Here is a 14,388-nt window from a genome sequence, read left to right on the forward strand (position 1 = left end):
AGAACCAATTGGTTGGTTATTGAATTAAGATTCATTGGTTTCAACCAATAGTAAATTTAACTTAAATATATATTAAATTTCTTTCAATTTTTTTATATTCTGTTTATTATTAAGGTAAAACAAAGTTGAAATCCAAATGGTTGATATCTTTCTGACTTTTTATTAATAAAGGATTTCACAAAAATTGTGTTGTCGTAACCAGTTTTTTAATAATTTTCTCTATGATGATTGGTGATTTCTATTCTTTTTATAATAAAATAGACCCAATCAATTTTTTTTTTTTATATAAATTGAACTTTTTCCTACTATTAATATAATAAATAAAATCAACACTTAAATAATAATAACAATAGATGGCTATTCTAAATTGTATCGCAACAGTCGTAGCAAAAAAAGAATTCGTAAAGCAAGTTCAAGAGATCTTGGAGAGTGTTGTTGAGCCAACACGTGCTGAAAAAGGTTGTATTCAATATGATCTCTTGCAATGCCACTCACCCAACGAACAAACTTTCGTTTTAGTAGAGCAGTGGGAGTCCCATGCTGACCTAGATGCACACAAATCAACCCCTAGATTCGCAAAGATGGTTGCCGATCTCACACCAATTTTCGAATCACTTGATGTTAAGGAATTACATCAGATTAAATAATTCTATATAGGATAATTAATTAATAATCTAAATAAAGTAGTAAAAAATAAAAATGTAATAAAAGAAACAATAATTATTGTTTAATCGTTTGTTGATCATCAAAAAAAAAAGATAAAATGATAATCACATGATCGTGTGATCACTATTTTTTATTTTTGTTATTTTTTTAAATACCATATATCTAGTTTTCAAAAATAAAGTTATTTAACTATTTAATTAATACATCTAGTTCTGGAGGAATTAGATTTGGTGTAAAAGTTGGATTTGCATTAGAAGGTAATAGAGTTGGAACTAGTTTTCATCAAAGTTTCAATCATAGAACAATGTCAACAAAGTCAGTTGTGACTACTCATCAGGATTCAAAAGTAGAGAAGAAGAATAAAAGTGAATGGGAATCTATAGATTTAAACAATAATCATTTGGATTTAAGAAAGACGCTTTTATCAGGTCAATCTTTTCGTTGGCGAAAACTAGGAGGCGGTGGTGAATCGGATTCCGATGATATTACTACTACAGAGCAATGGGCAGGTCCTCTAAAGAGTTATGTTGTAGTACTCCGAAGAGTTGAAGATCGTCTCGATTACAAGTTTATCGACAGTCAGAATAGAGTAAATCACAACACAGCTGCATTCACAGAGAAAGAGAGAAATGCGTTACTCACCGATTACTTTCATTTGAATTTGAATTTGAGTGAGTTGTGCCAACAGTGGGGCGGTGGAACACACTCATTGAACGAGCAGTTCAAGTCGGTAAGCAAAGGATTCGAGGGATTGCGATTGCTAAGACAGTCGCCACTCGAGTGTCTTTTCAGTTTCATTTGTTCACAGAACAACAATATCGGAAGAATCACAAAAATGGTGGAATCACTCGCCAACTTTGGCGATCTGATAAACACTCATCAGACTATCAAATTCCACAGCTTCCCAACTCTGGATCAACTATTGAAAATCAAAGAGGAACAGCTCAACACACTTGGATTTGGTTATCGTTCAAAGTTTATTGTGAAATCAGCATCTCAAGTCAAAGAAAAGGGTGGTGAAGTGTGGTTGGAGTCTCTAAGAAAACAAAGTCACGAGAATGCACATAAGGAATTGACATCGCTAATGGGTGTAGGTCAAAAAGGTAAAAGATTATTATAAATAACTATGTATCATGATCTCGTGTTTAACAGAATGATTAATTATACTAATAATTAATTCATTACTACTTCAGTTGCAGATTGTGTTTGTTTGTTTTCTATGGACAAGTTGGATATAGTTCCAATTGATACTCATATATTTACGATTTCAAAGAAGCATATGCCATCACTAGCCAAGAAGACACTGACACCAAAGATATATCAAGATATCAGACTATTTTGGAAAGAGAAATTCGGACAATATGCAGGTTGGGGTCATACCATTTTATTTGCAAACGAAATAGCTGAATTTAAGAATAAATCAACTACATCTACATCTATATCCGAGACAACAACAACTACTACTACTACAACAACAACTACTACTTCAACAAATAAAAAGAAAGGAACAAAAAGAGAGAAATCAGATGAAGATAATGAAGAAAAAGAAAAAGAAGAAGTAGAACAAGAAGAACAAGACGAAAATACAATTGAAAAAGTAAATATTAAATCAAATAAAAAGAAGAAAAGTAAAAGAGGAAAGTAATACCTTTTTCTCTTAACTTTAAGATTCTTAAACATTTTAACTTTGTGTTACAATTTTTCCAAAAATTTGTTTTTTGTTTTTTTTTAGATTGTTCTACTTTTTTGTAGTTTCATTTATTTTATAAATAGTTTTATAGTTTATAAGAAGGAAAGAACAGCTTTAGAGAAAAGAAAGATGACATCATCACCACAATTAACATCATCTGGTGAAAGACAATTAAAGAAACCGGGTATTCATATCGATCAGGATGGTTGTCTTATAAAGAGAGTACTGAAGGAAGGAACTGGTGAGTTGGCACAACCCAATTCAATCGTTACCATTCACTATGAGGCGTATCTATCTAGTGGACCACTGTTTGACTCTACGGTTCAACAGAACACACCGCTCACCTTTCGTCTGGGAAAGAGTCAGGTTATCGATGCCATTGAAATGTCGATTCCAACGATGAAGGTTGGTGAAGATGCAGAGATTGTCACCACACCAAAGTATGCATTCGGTAAACACGGATTGCCTCCTTTCATTCCACCAAACACTTCTATCATCTATAAAATACAATTGTTATCATCAAAATTAGATGCTGTAAATGTATGTCGTATATATATTCATTGAAATACTATCATCATTATTATTCTCCTTATTTTAATAACTTTATTATTATTAACTTAATATTAACATAAACAACAGGATTATAATAGTTTTGATACATTATTATCAAAAGTAAAGCAAGTTAAAGATAAAGGAAATCTATATTTTAATCAACATAAATATAAATTAGCTATGAAGTATTATATAAAGGTAATAATATTGTTATTTGTTAGTTGCTATTTATTATTATTATTATTAGATGTTGGTTATTAATTATGATGATATTGATTATAAATATAATATAGGGTATTTGGTTATTAGGTGATAATAGATATACATTATCATTGGATGAAAGTAGTAATAAGACATTGAAAGATACACTGATTATATTGTATTTGAATTTAGCAACATGTAATATTAAGCTATCGGATGGTAAACGTGCACTCACCAATTGTGAAAAGATCTTAGAGTTGGGTGGAAGCAGTGCAAAGTTTTATTTTAGAATGGGACAGGCTTATTCACTTAATAAACAGTACGAACAAGCTAGACGTTGTCTAGTACAAGCCATCAGATTAGAACCAAACGATACAACCCTAAGAGATGAATTAGAAAACATAAAGAAACATCTACAGTAATAACAATGTGCAACCGATATAGTAATAATTATAAAAAAGAAAATAATTGTATAATAACACCAAACAAACAAAAAATTCATCATATATAACATTGTAACATTAACAAAATAAATAAATATTGCAAAATAAAACAAAACAAAACTATTATTAAAAGAAATTGATGAAATTGATCCTCGTAATTTGATTTATTAAATTTACAAATAATAAATAGATAAATAAATTAAAATATTAATATTATCTTTTGTAAAGAGTTTAACTTTTAAAAAAGATTGATTGCATCATTTTTAAAACGAGTTGAACAAAAAGTGTTTGGTTTTGGTGAAGTTGTTGTTGTTGTTGTTGTTGTTTAGATAGATATCATTGAGAAATCAATCAAAGATTTCTTATAAAGATAGCTTTGTAATCGTCAAGTTCGTAGACGTTGAAAAGATTCTTAAACTTGTTTGGCATTGGTCTGAGGTGAACGTTGGTTGTGAAGATCTTCAAGAGTGTTCCTTGATTCTTGGCGATGATGTCAAAGAAGATACCGGTGAAAGCATTCGGTAGATTCGATAGGTTCAGTTTCGAGAGGTGTGTGTTGGAAGCGATCGCATGGAACAGAGTCTCTAGCAGTTCCTTGTGAGAGATGTCCAGAGCACTGTCCGATTTGATCTCTGACTGCTGATTATAGTGGTCAAAGTCAGAGTATAGCAACTGTGAATTACGATTGAATCGCAAGTGTAGGTACAATCGCTTCAACCTTACACTCTGACAAACCAGAGCTGTCGCCACTTCCGATAGAATACTTGGAGGTGGATATTGCAACTCCAAATGAGTCAGATTCTTCAATGAATGTAACCAATTTGATTGAATAAGAGGATCTAATATTATTTCTAAAGGTGAGCAACAAGAAGAAGAAGAAGAAGTTGACTCCATTGTTGTTGTTGTTGTTGTTGTCGCTGTTGTTGATAGCTGTATATCGAATTCAATTGATAATCTTTCAAGATTATTATTGAATTGAAGTGGATTGTTATTGTGATGATGATTGTTATCTTGGTAGTCGAAACTTGATTCGTTGAGTGATATTGAGAGAAGCTTGATGTTGGACTTGGATAAAACACCAGAGTCGACTATTTGGTTTGAAACTGGGATGAACGATCCTAGTCTGGTGAGTGTGTTGTTAGTTGAGAGATAGGAGAGTAGCTCGGAGGATAAGAGTTTGGGAGATGTAGATCGTTTTGTGCCAGTTCCAAAGTCCGATGCTTTGCTGGCGTTAAACGACTGGTATTGATAGTCCCAATTGAGGAACAGTGTCTTTAGATGTCTGAATTTCTGGAGTAGATACCATGGGAACTGATGTTGGTCGTCGTCAATCACCAGTATCCTCAGATACTCAAGTCTGGAGAGTAATGGCTTCGAAGACAGTATATCATTGTAGAAATGAACGATATGCGATTGGTTGTTGTCTCTACAACTAGTGTTGACACTCAGTGTCAACGATTTCAAAGTGAATGCACGCTCCATAATATACTCTGCCAGCAAGGAGAAATCGATATTGTTATTTTGATTCCAGGAACTACTGCTACTACTACTGTTAGTATCGCAAGGTGTCAACGCCATAACAGAGGAAATTTCCAATTCCACTAGATTCCTGGTGATTGTTGACAGTTCGTTTAGTATAATGTTGATCGGTGCCTGTGAGGTGGATGTTGACGAGTTGATGGCCAGTCGGAGTAGACCATTGTTGGTCGAGTTGAGAGATACCATTTGTTGGAGTGACCGCGCAACCGCCAAGTTCTTGTCGTAGTAGAAACCCGACCAGTTTATACGCCAAGACTCGAGATGCGAGTAGGACTGGCAGAGTGTTTGCATCAGTTGGTTGGTGGGTTGCGGTAGCAGACTTAGTCCGCTAACGATATCGCCATGTGAAATGTCCTCGGAAACAAGATTCCGCAGGTAACGGACTAGTTGGTAGCGACGTCGAGTTGGATCCAAGTGGAAGAACGACTGTAGTGGCGTCGAAGTCGATACGCGATGCAGATAGGCATCGCTCACCAACTGTGAAACCAAATCGAACCATCGCCAACACACCAAACATAGATCCTGATTCATCTGATTGAATTCCTTCCTGTTCCAACACATCCTCATGATTTTATCCAAAAGAATATTGGGGAGAGTCACCAGTTTCTTTTCTGGTGGAGGTGGTGTAACCAATATTATCATTCTTATATAATCATTAAATAAATATAAAATATGAATATAGGAAAAATAAGTAAAAATAGAGTCTAGACTTGGAAAACTAAACTAAATTAAAATTGCAAAAAAAAAAATATTAATATTTGTTTATTAATATTAAAAAAAAGTAATAATAAAAGAGTTTCAAAAAATGAATAAAAGGTGATTAGGTTGAATCTTGATCATCAAAAGCAAAGGGTTGATTCAATTAATTAATTAATTAAAATTTAGATTGATTTTTGGTTTGATTTTGATAAAGATATATCTGGATTTGAAAAGATCTTGTGGAAAAACAACAAAATTTTATAAAAAAAAATGAAAAAATGTAAAAAAAAAACACAATGTTTTTTGGTGGAATAATGTTGTGATTAAATATCTCAAGTCGAGACTTAGAATATATAAAAAAAAGATTATAATATTATATTATATTATAGTTTGAACTATTCTATTTATTCTTTATGATTAATCTTTAATCTTTGTTTGTTTGTTTGGTTGTTGTTTTATTGTTTTCATTTAATTGGGTATGAATTGTGATTCTATGTTGAATGAAAAGTTATTGGTTAAGTGGGTTTTGTTGATGGTGTGTTGTCGTTTCCAAAGGGGTATTGTATGTATGTGTGTGTGTGGGTTAGTGTTATTGTTTTAGTCAAGTCGGTTGGTTGATTCTGTCAATCGATACATACTGAACCATGTTTTTTTTATTTATATATATATAATTAGAGATTGAATTGAAAGAGGTAATTGGATTATTAATAAATAATCACCATTAATCAATTCACAAGTGATATCAATGAGATATTAATACCAATACATCATTATATTATATCCAATTCAAATTGTTATAACAATAATAATATAGTGTGGTGTGTTTGATAGTGTGGTGTATATGTGTGTGTGTATTGATGTTTTGTAAGTGATAGTGTGTGTGTTGATTGTTTTGTTTGATGTGTTTGTGGATTATGTCTTTTTACGACTAAAAGTTGAACATACAATCTATCTCGTTGTTATTGTTTTGATGATGATTAATATTTAATTGTCAACAATCTTTTTCTTTTCTATATATGTTATTCTGTTTCTTTGTTTCTTATTTATTTTTGTATATTATTTTAAAATAGATTATTATTGATATTGATAGACAGAGATAGAGTAGGACCACCAAACCAAACTAAACCATAGATCAGATTCAATTAGATTGATTCATGAATCACAATCACATAAATAAATTTAAAAAGAATACTTTACTAATTAATAATATCAATGTTTTTCTTTTTAGTTTGTTATTGTTATATGGGTACAATTCAAATAATTAAAATATATTATAATAAATAAACTTTTTTTTTTTTTTTTTTTTTGTAACTAAATAACTATCCCATATCTCTTATATCAAAATAAAGATAAATCTAATACTAATGCTAATACTGCAAAACTAACTATTATTATTATTATGATTATTCTTATACTGATGAAAAAACAAACAATGGTATGACATTGCAAATTTGGGGCTGATTTATTTTAATCTCAATAAAATTCTATTTTTAAAAATTTAATTTAAAAATTTTCATTGCCCAATTCCTTTATTTAACAGTTTACTTTTAAGAAAACTCAAAAAAGGTCATTGTTACTATTGTTTAAAATAAATTGAAAGTTGAATAAAAAATAATGTTTTTAGTTTATGTAATGAATAAAAAAGATAGATAGATAAAGTAAAATAAAAATATTAAAATTTGAGCTGCATGAAATGAAATGCAATGAAGATAGGTGAAACCAAAAGGAGAGAGAGAAAAAAACTAATGATGATGTGGTTGATTGTTTTGTTTGATGTGTTTACCATAATGGTAATCGTGATGGTTTTTGTTTTTTATTTTTTTTTTTTAAATATTTGAAAATACATGAAACAATAATGATCAACAGAGAATGTCAATTTAATTTTAAACCATTTGTAATAATAGTTTTAGTATTTACCAAACAGAAAAATAATTCATAATATCATTGTTTTTTCATGATATGTGTGGTCACTTGAGTTAAATCTATGGTAATCATGGCTATTTTTGGAAATTAATTTGTTAAATTATCTTTCTAACTCTTTTTTGTTTGGCTACCTATGAAGTTTGAATAGTATCGGAACTACTTGTCGAACTGTGAAATACGTACGTCAAGCGAGTCTGAAGAACACATTTGGAGAAGAGTTGATTCGACCAATGTAGAGCAGGTGTAGTTGTTTTTATTGGTCTTCAGCTCTTATTGCTTCAACAGATGCCAGGTGTTGGTACTCTACCAATCTTTGTTTGCGATTTGGTGATGATCTCTGGAATGTGGCCACTCTATCTTGATAATATAATCACAAAGATACTTATGGTTCTCGTCAAATAACATGTTTAATTGTAGTTTTGCTTGCAGCAACCTCTTTCTCTCTTAAACCTTTACATGTAATTGCATTGCATTCAATTAGTAGTTCTTATTGTAACCTTCTGTACCGTTATGAGATTGGCTGTTAAAGTGGGTGGCAATTATATCATCGGTCTGTTTTGACTTTGATTATTTATCCTAAATGAAATGAAAGATGAATAATGTAGGTAAGTAGTGTGCCGCTTTTCAAAATTCTATATACTGTATAAGATTAATACTAACGATCCACAACCACCTACGTTATGATCGAAGATTTTTAGATTCATTCACATTTATCATGGAAAGAGAAAGAGATCGTAACGACATGTATAACAATAAAAGCAGAGTCCAAACTTTAATAAATGAGACTTCCAACAGAAGTAGTTAAGAAAGAGCAATTAAAACAAATAGAACAACTAAAATTACACAACAATAATGATGATTTAAAAGAAATACAGATTTTTTTAAACACTATTATTAAACTCTATTCTTTGATGTAGAGGACATTACTCTTAGTTATATATATTCCAATAAATTTATTATTATTACATATTTTAACAAATAAATAATTGTCTCGTAAAAGTCTAACTGTCCCTTATTCGTCAATCTATTATCAACGTATAATTATTTGATCCTATATGACTTTATTAAAATAAAAAAAAGGTGATAAGTTAGATATATGAAATGGGTGTAGATCGATCTGCTATCCTAATATATACATTACAAACTGTTAAGTTATTGTAAGAGGTTCTTCTGCTGGTCAATGGCATTGAGTCTGACCGCCAATCTCCAAGTGACAGATACTAGATGCTGAGATGCTAAGGTAAAGATTTGGCTATCTTCCATTGCCGACAATGCATTACGCATGGATGCTACACAATCTGTGTGTGGACTGTTGAAGTTCTACTCACCAACACCAATGAAATCTGTAAAAGCGATGATATGATAGTAACAAATGAAAAATGGTTAGAATTATCAACAGAATTTGGAAAGCAATACTGTACTCTTTTTAACAACAATATCACATCCTACCTAGATTTATTCATCGCTCATTTTGGGGATATCTTAAAAAGGTTTGGAGGATCGTTGGAGCGTTTGGCAAACTTTGGAATTGAAAATAGGCATAAGTTCATCAAGCTTATTTTTTCCTGTTCAAACTTTCATTTTGCTACTGAAACATTTTACAAGACTCTGTTCCTAAAATGCTATCGTTGGTCGCGACCAATATCAAGATCACAAGACAAGGAGAAGAGCGATCTCTTTGATGATTGTACTGATACTATACCACATGAAAATCAAAGCTCATCTAACCAAGTTTTAGAAATTTATACATCTGATAGTAATAATTCTACAAGTTCATTTTCAAAAAATTCTACCAATAAACGTAAATGATAATTAACTTTTAATACTATCTATCACTTTTTGGTATTTATTTATTTGATTTATTTTTTGTTCCAGTATTTAACTTTTTTTTTTTTCTCGCACTAATTTTTTGAAGGTGGTTTCTCCACTAAAATGCTGTGTAAATGAAAAGAAATGAAAATAATAAAGAAATAAAAAGTGTTATATTTATTTTATCAAAACTTATTTATTAAAATGTAATTGATGTGGAAGCACACCACGCTCTGTTATGATTAATAATATCTCTAAAGATTGGTTCACATTGATTGGATTCAATTGAATATTTGAAATTACATTTACTGGAATAGCCAAATGAATAGATATAACTTGATGTTGGTGATTCTCGATGATACATCACAAATGGAAAATATGCATTTGCGAGAGGAACCGCATTGAGATTGATTGATTGTTTGGTTTCAACATTGTATTTGATGAATCGTTTGTTTGATCGATCTAATATGAAGAAATTTCCATTGTTATCATGACATGCTGAGAATGGTATAATGTCAATTTCATGATCTGTTATCGTTCTATTTGTCAAATCGAATTCAAATAGCTTATTCTGATCGTATGATATTGAATATAATGAACCTTTGAAGATCATTGATGATACTTGACGATCATATCCAAAAGGTAATTGATGATATGATTCAAATTTCATTGTTTTGATGTTGAATCGATCAATTCTATTCTTTATATTGTGACCATTCAATAAATAGATATGATCTTGACCATCATAACAAACCGATATAAAATAATCACCTTTGATTCCTTCGATATCACCAATATGTTCAATTGATTTCGATTTGGCTGATATTTTAATCCATTTGTTTGGATTATGATATCCACCGATTATATAGATATATTCATCAATTGAAACAATAGAGGAGTATGTACCATTAAATTGATAATCAAACTTTAATTCTTCAATTGAATTGTTGTTTGATGTGTTGATCAGTGTTGCTCCATCTAATTGGTGTGTTGTGAAAATATAAGATTGTTTATTATCATTGTTGTTTGTTGTTGTTGTTGTATTTATTGATTCAGTTGATTCAATGTTATCAAGTTTGATTGATTGTTCAATGATTGAATTCAATTGATTGAAATCAGGTTGTTTGATTGATAATTTATATGATGATAATGTTAAGTTATTATTGTCTGTGATTGTTGTTGATTCATTGAATTGATTGTTGTATTTATGAATGATATCTAATAATATTGATGATGAATCGTTGGAATGTTGTTTGAGAAGTTCATCAATATTGAAATAATAATTAATTTTATCGTTTAATAATGTTTGATTATTATGATTGATGAATGATTGTAATGATGAACTTGTTGTTATTGATTCCATTATTGTTGTTGTTGAATATAATGTTGTTGTATCTGTTATAATTGATGTATCCTCGTTATTAATATTACCATTACTATTATTATCACTACTACTATTATTATTATTATTTAATTTATTAAATAACATTATAATATTTATTAAATATTTCAAATGCTTAACATTTTTATCGATTTGATTTGTGATTGTATGTTTATCATTGATAATATCTCTTTGTAGTTTATGTTCTTCAATGATTAGATATTGATGTAATTGTTCAAAGTGTTGTTTGATATCATTCTCTGTTGTTGATAATGCTTGATATCTGGATGTCGATGATCTTAATGATTCCCAAAGAGATTTAATTTTATTTTTGATTTGAGAATGAATATTATTAGTACTGCTGTTAGTGCTATCATTATTGTTTGTTGTTGTGGTGTCAATAATATCATCTAATTTCAATGTACTTAATGAATCCTTGATTTCATCGATATGTTCTATTTTATCGGAATGATCAGGATGATCTCTGATATGAATGGTAATACATTTTGAACACATCAAACTATTACATTGATAACAAATGAATTCGTGTGATTTCTGATGATTTAAACACCTTAGTGTCATTATTAACTTTTACTTTTACTAATATTAAATAAAAATTAGATTGATCACACACACAAAATTAAAAAATAAAAATGTGAATAAAAAAATCAATTTAATGCATTGAGTCGCTTTTTTTGCCTGTTTTTTTTTTATTTTTTTAACTAATGTTAATTTTTTTTTAATGATCAAATATTATTTATTTGGTTTTAAAATATTTAGATTTCATCGGATGTGAGGCTAGCGTTTTCATATAGAGTATAGATAATCCTGGTTCTATCTACTTCAATGTCGTAACAAATGTAGGCAGTTTCAATAGGCAACATTATTACAGAGGTTTGAGAACCTGCATACACCTTGTGAAAGGGGACAGTGAATCCTTCACCTTTGGCATAACCGGCCAACTCTTGGATGTTGGATTTGGTCGGAAGTTTGATATGATATCTAATACCAAAATTTGTATTATTGTTGACGAACTTTGCATGAACTATATGAACTCCGAAAAATGGAATTTGGAATGTTATTACTTATTTGTTTTCGAAATGCAAAACAAAAGGAGAGCTTAAGGTAATCTTGTCCAATCCATTGAAATTATTTAATTTAATTAGAGAACTTACTTTTTATTTAAATAAAAAAAGGAGTTAATTTAAGATCTCATCATGATGATGGTTGTTTAAAAATACTTAGAAAAAAAAAAAAGTTGTAAAAAAATTTTTTTTTAAAGATTTTCATTCATTTTTAATTAATATTTTTATATTTATATTTATTAGATCATTTTCTTTTACCTGTATTATATATATAAAGATGAATGGTATTAATAGATTTATTTTAAGAACATCTTCTTCAAATTTGAACAGTAGCAATAGATTTGTTAATAATGTAACAAGATTGACTGTTAGTAATCTACCATCTACCTCGATGTTGATGACCAACAACAACAACAACAACAACAAACGTACATTTGCAACAAACTATAATAACAGTGGTAATAGTAATAGCAGTAGTACTAGTTCACAGATAAAAGTATTGTTTGACGACGAGAAGTTCTATCAGGAGGAAAAGTATCATGGTATCTCAAAGGAACCGTTCGCTCGTGAGATCTCTGATATCTTGTTGGCCGAGTTGAACAACCACGACATCGAGATCAAACCGGATGGAATGCTCTACCTGCCAGAGATCAAATACCGTCGTATCTTGAACCAGGCGTTCGGTCCAGGCGGTTGGGCTCTCAAGCCAATGGGTCCACCCATTGTGGAGAACCAATCACTGATCCGTCCGTACGCACTCTACTGCCTCGGTCGTTACATCTCCGAGTCGATCGGTGAGCAACCGTACTCTGACAGCGGATTCATCTCGTTTGCCACCGCGACCGAGGCTGCCAAGTCGAATGCGTTGGTGCGTTGCTGCAAGGATCTCGGCATTGGATCGTCGCTCTGGGATCCAAACTTTATTCGTGCTTGGAAGCAGCAGTTTGCCATCGAGCGATTCTACGAGAACGTCAAAACCAAGGAGAAGAAGAAACTCTGGACAACCAAGTCGAATCCAGCGCCTGGCTATCCATGGCGAGAGTTGAACAGTCCGGCATCGGAATCTGCACTGCCACCTCAAGAAACCATTGCCTATCAAGGTCAAGAAGATACACATGTTGAACCAACAACAACATCATCATCATCATCATCATCAAATGTTTCAAACAACAATCAACAACAACAGAATAATAGTTATAATGATGAAGAGATTGATGTTGATTCAGTTGTACCACCACAATTCAAGAAATACAGTGGAAAGACATGGAGAGATGTGATCAACGATCCAAAGGGTATTCAATACATTCAATGGGCATCACAAACTTTTAGTGGAAAGGTTCAACTCCAAGCTAAGGCTATCTATGATTGGATCGAACAAAATTCAAACAATCAACAACAATAAATGTTATGACCAATTGTTAAATATTTAATAATAACAATAATAATAGAGTTTATTTTAGTATGAATGAACAATTCAATGTGCAAACTACTAAATTCTATATTTATTTAGTACAAACACTTACATTCAATGTAATATGTTATGTTATGTTTATAGTTATAGTTATAGTTATTTTTATTTATAGTACATTCTCTTGGAATCTACCTGAATATGATGCTTCACCTTTAAGCTCCATAAATACAAATTGGCATATCTTTGTTCCAGGTGTCAATTCATATCGATTCTAGAAACAGTTATTTATTTTGTTTTTTTTTTGATTAGTATGAGTTGATCTAGTGTTTGAATTAAAAATACTAAACACAATTATAATGATAGTTACACTTGATGCATTGAAAATTTCCAATACTTGTCTATTTTTGATGTTTGGCATCATGAATCCTGCCGATATGTGTACGAATAATCCTAATCTTGCAAATCTAATATAGAAATATGTTAATATGTTATAAAAGTATAAAAATAGTTTAATTAATTTAATACCTTGATCTACCTTCTAAAAGACCACAATATTTTGTTGATAATTCGACTCTCTCCTCCGTGATGGCCAAGCAAGTTGTGTTTGGTTCCAATAGGAATGTCTCACCTGGCTTCAAAATAAATTTAGTTGTGATGTCTTGGTAGTTGGTATCTGCAGTAACTTTAATAGTTTGACACTCCTTTGAGAACACTCTAAACTCATTCGATAATGTCAGGTCAACAGATGCACAACCAACTGCATTCTTATCAAACGGTACAATCTTTATATCACTTTTTTTTTTTAATTTTAAATAATAAAAATATTTGATTAATATTTAATTCTATTCTTTCAATCAATATTTATCTGAATAATATAAAAATATTGATTTATATTTATAGTAATAATATTTACCCACTATCGATTGCCTTAAATATTTCATCTCTAGATAACACTGTCATTATATAAGTATTGTTATATTATTTATAGA

The 14,388-nt window shown here is 30.5% G+C and overlaps 7 protein-coding genes across 7 annotated transcripts; 4 read left to right on the top strand and 3 right to left on the bottom strand.

The window, feature by feature from the left end:
* Positions 1-353: 353 nt before the first annotated feature.
* PPL_04161 (uncharacterized protein) lies at positions 354-3,531 on the top strand (the record flags this gene model as incomplete). The annotated part of the gene is made up of 7 exons (XM_020575071.1): positions 354-620; positions 848-1,337; positions 1,602-1,769; positions 1,860-2,307; positions 2,440-2,896; positions 2,996-3,106; positions 3,202-3,531. The coding sequence occupies 7 exons, from the start codon at positions 354-356 to the stop codon at positions 3,529-3,531; spliced, it is 2,271 nt and encodes a 756-aa protein (XP_020435485.1).
* Positions 3,532-3,751: 220 nt separating this feature from the next.
* On the bottom strand, positions 3,752-5,130 carry PPL_04162 (uncharacterized protein; the record flags this gene model as incomplete). The annotated part of the gene is made up of 3 exons (XM_020575072.1): positions 3,752-3,787; positions 4,288-4,834; positions 4,904-5,130. The coding sequence occupies 3 exons, from the start codon at positions 5,128-5,130 to the stop codon at positions 3,752-3,754; spliced, it is 810 nt and encodes a 269-aa protein (XP_020435486.1).
* Positions 5,131-5,191: 61 nt separating this feature from the next.
* On the top strand, positions 5,192-8,115 carry PPL_04163 (uncharacterized protein; the record flags this gene model as incomplete). The annotated part of the gene is made up of 3 exons (XM_020575073.1): positions 5,192-5,304; positions 6,861-6,891; positions 7,999-8,115. 3 exons carry the CDS (start codon positions 5,192-5,194, stop codon positions 8,113-8,115), a joined length of 261 nt encoding a protein of 86 aa, XP_020435487.1.
* A 699-nt stretch (positions 8,116-8,814) lies between these two features.
* On the top strand, positions 8,815-9,522 carry PPL_04164 (uncharacterized protein; the record flags this gene model as incomplete). Its single annotated transcript, XM_020575074.1, has 2 exons — positions 8,815-8,870; positions 9,066-9,522. 2 exons carry the CDS (start codon positions 8,815-8,817, stop codon positions 9,520-9,522), a joined length of 513 nt encoding a protein of 170 aa, XP_020435488.1.
* Positions 9,523-9,721: 199 nt separating this feature from the next.
* On the bottom strand, positions 9,722-11,485 carry PPL_04165 (kelch repeat-containing protein; the record flags this gene model as incomplete). The annotated part of the gene is made up of 1 exon (XM_020575075.1): positions 9,722-11,485. The coding sequence occupies one exon, from the start codon at positions 11,483-11,485 to the stop codon at positions 9,722-9,724; it is 1,764 nt and encodes a 587-aa protein (XP_020435489.1).
* Positions 11,486-11,966: 481 nt separating this feature from the next.
* mgm101 (mitochondrial genome maintenance protein MGM101) lies at positions 11,967-13,390 on the top strand (the record flags this gene model as incomplete). The annotated part of the gene is made up of 2 exons (XM_020575076.1): positions 11,967-12,028; positions 12,232-13,390. The coding sequence occupies 2 exons, from the start codon at positions 11,967-11,969 to the stop codon at positions 13,388-13,390; spliced, it is 1,221 nt and encodes a 406-aa protein (XP_020435490.1).
* Positions 13,391-13,565: 175 nt separating this feature from the next.
* On the bottom strand, positions 13,566-14,359 carry PPL_04167 (dCTP deaminase; the record flags this gene model as incomplete). Its single annotated transcript, XM_020575077.1, has 4 exons — positions 13,566-13,670; positions 13,767-13,863; positions 13,925-14,191; positions 14,313-14,359. The coding sequence occupies 4 exons, from the start codon at positions 14,357-14,359 to the stop codon at positions 13,566-13,568; spliced, it is 516 nt and encodes a 171-aa protein (XP_020435491.1).
* Between the last annotated feature and the right edge of the window lie 29 nt (positions 14,360-14,388).

This window comes from Heterostelium album, assembly GCF_000004825.1.
Source record: "Heterostelium album PN500 unplaced genomic scaffold PPL_contig8, whole genome shotgun sequence".
Lineage (NCBI taxonomy): Eukaryota > Evosea > Eumycetozoa > Acytosteliales > Acytosteliaceae > Heterostelium > Heterostelium album.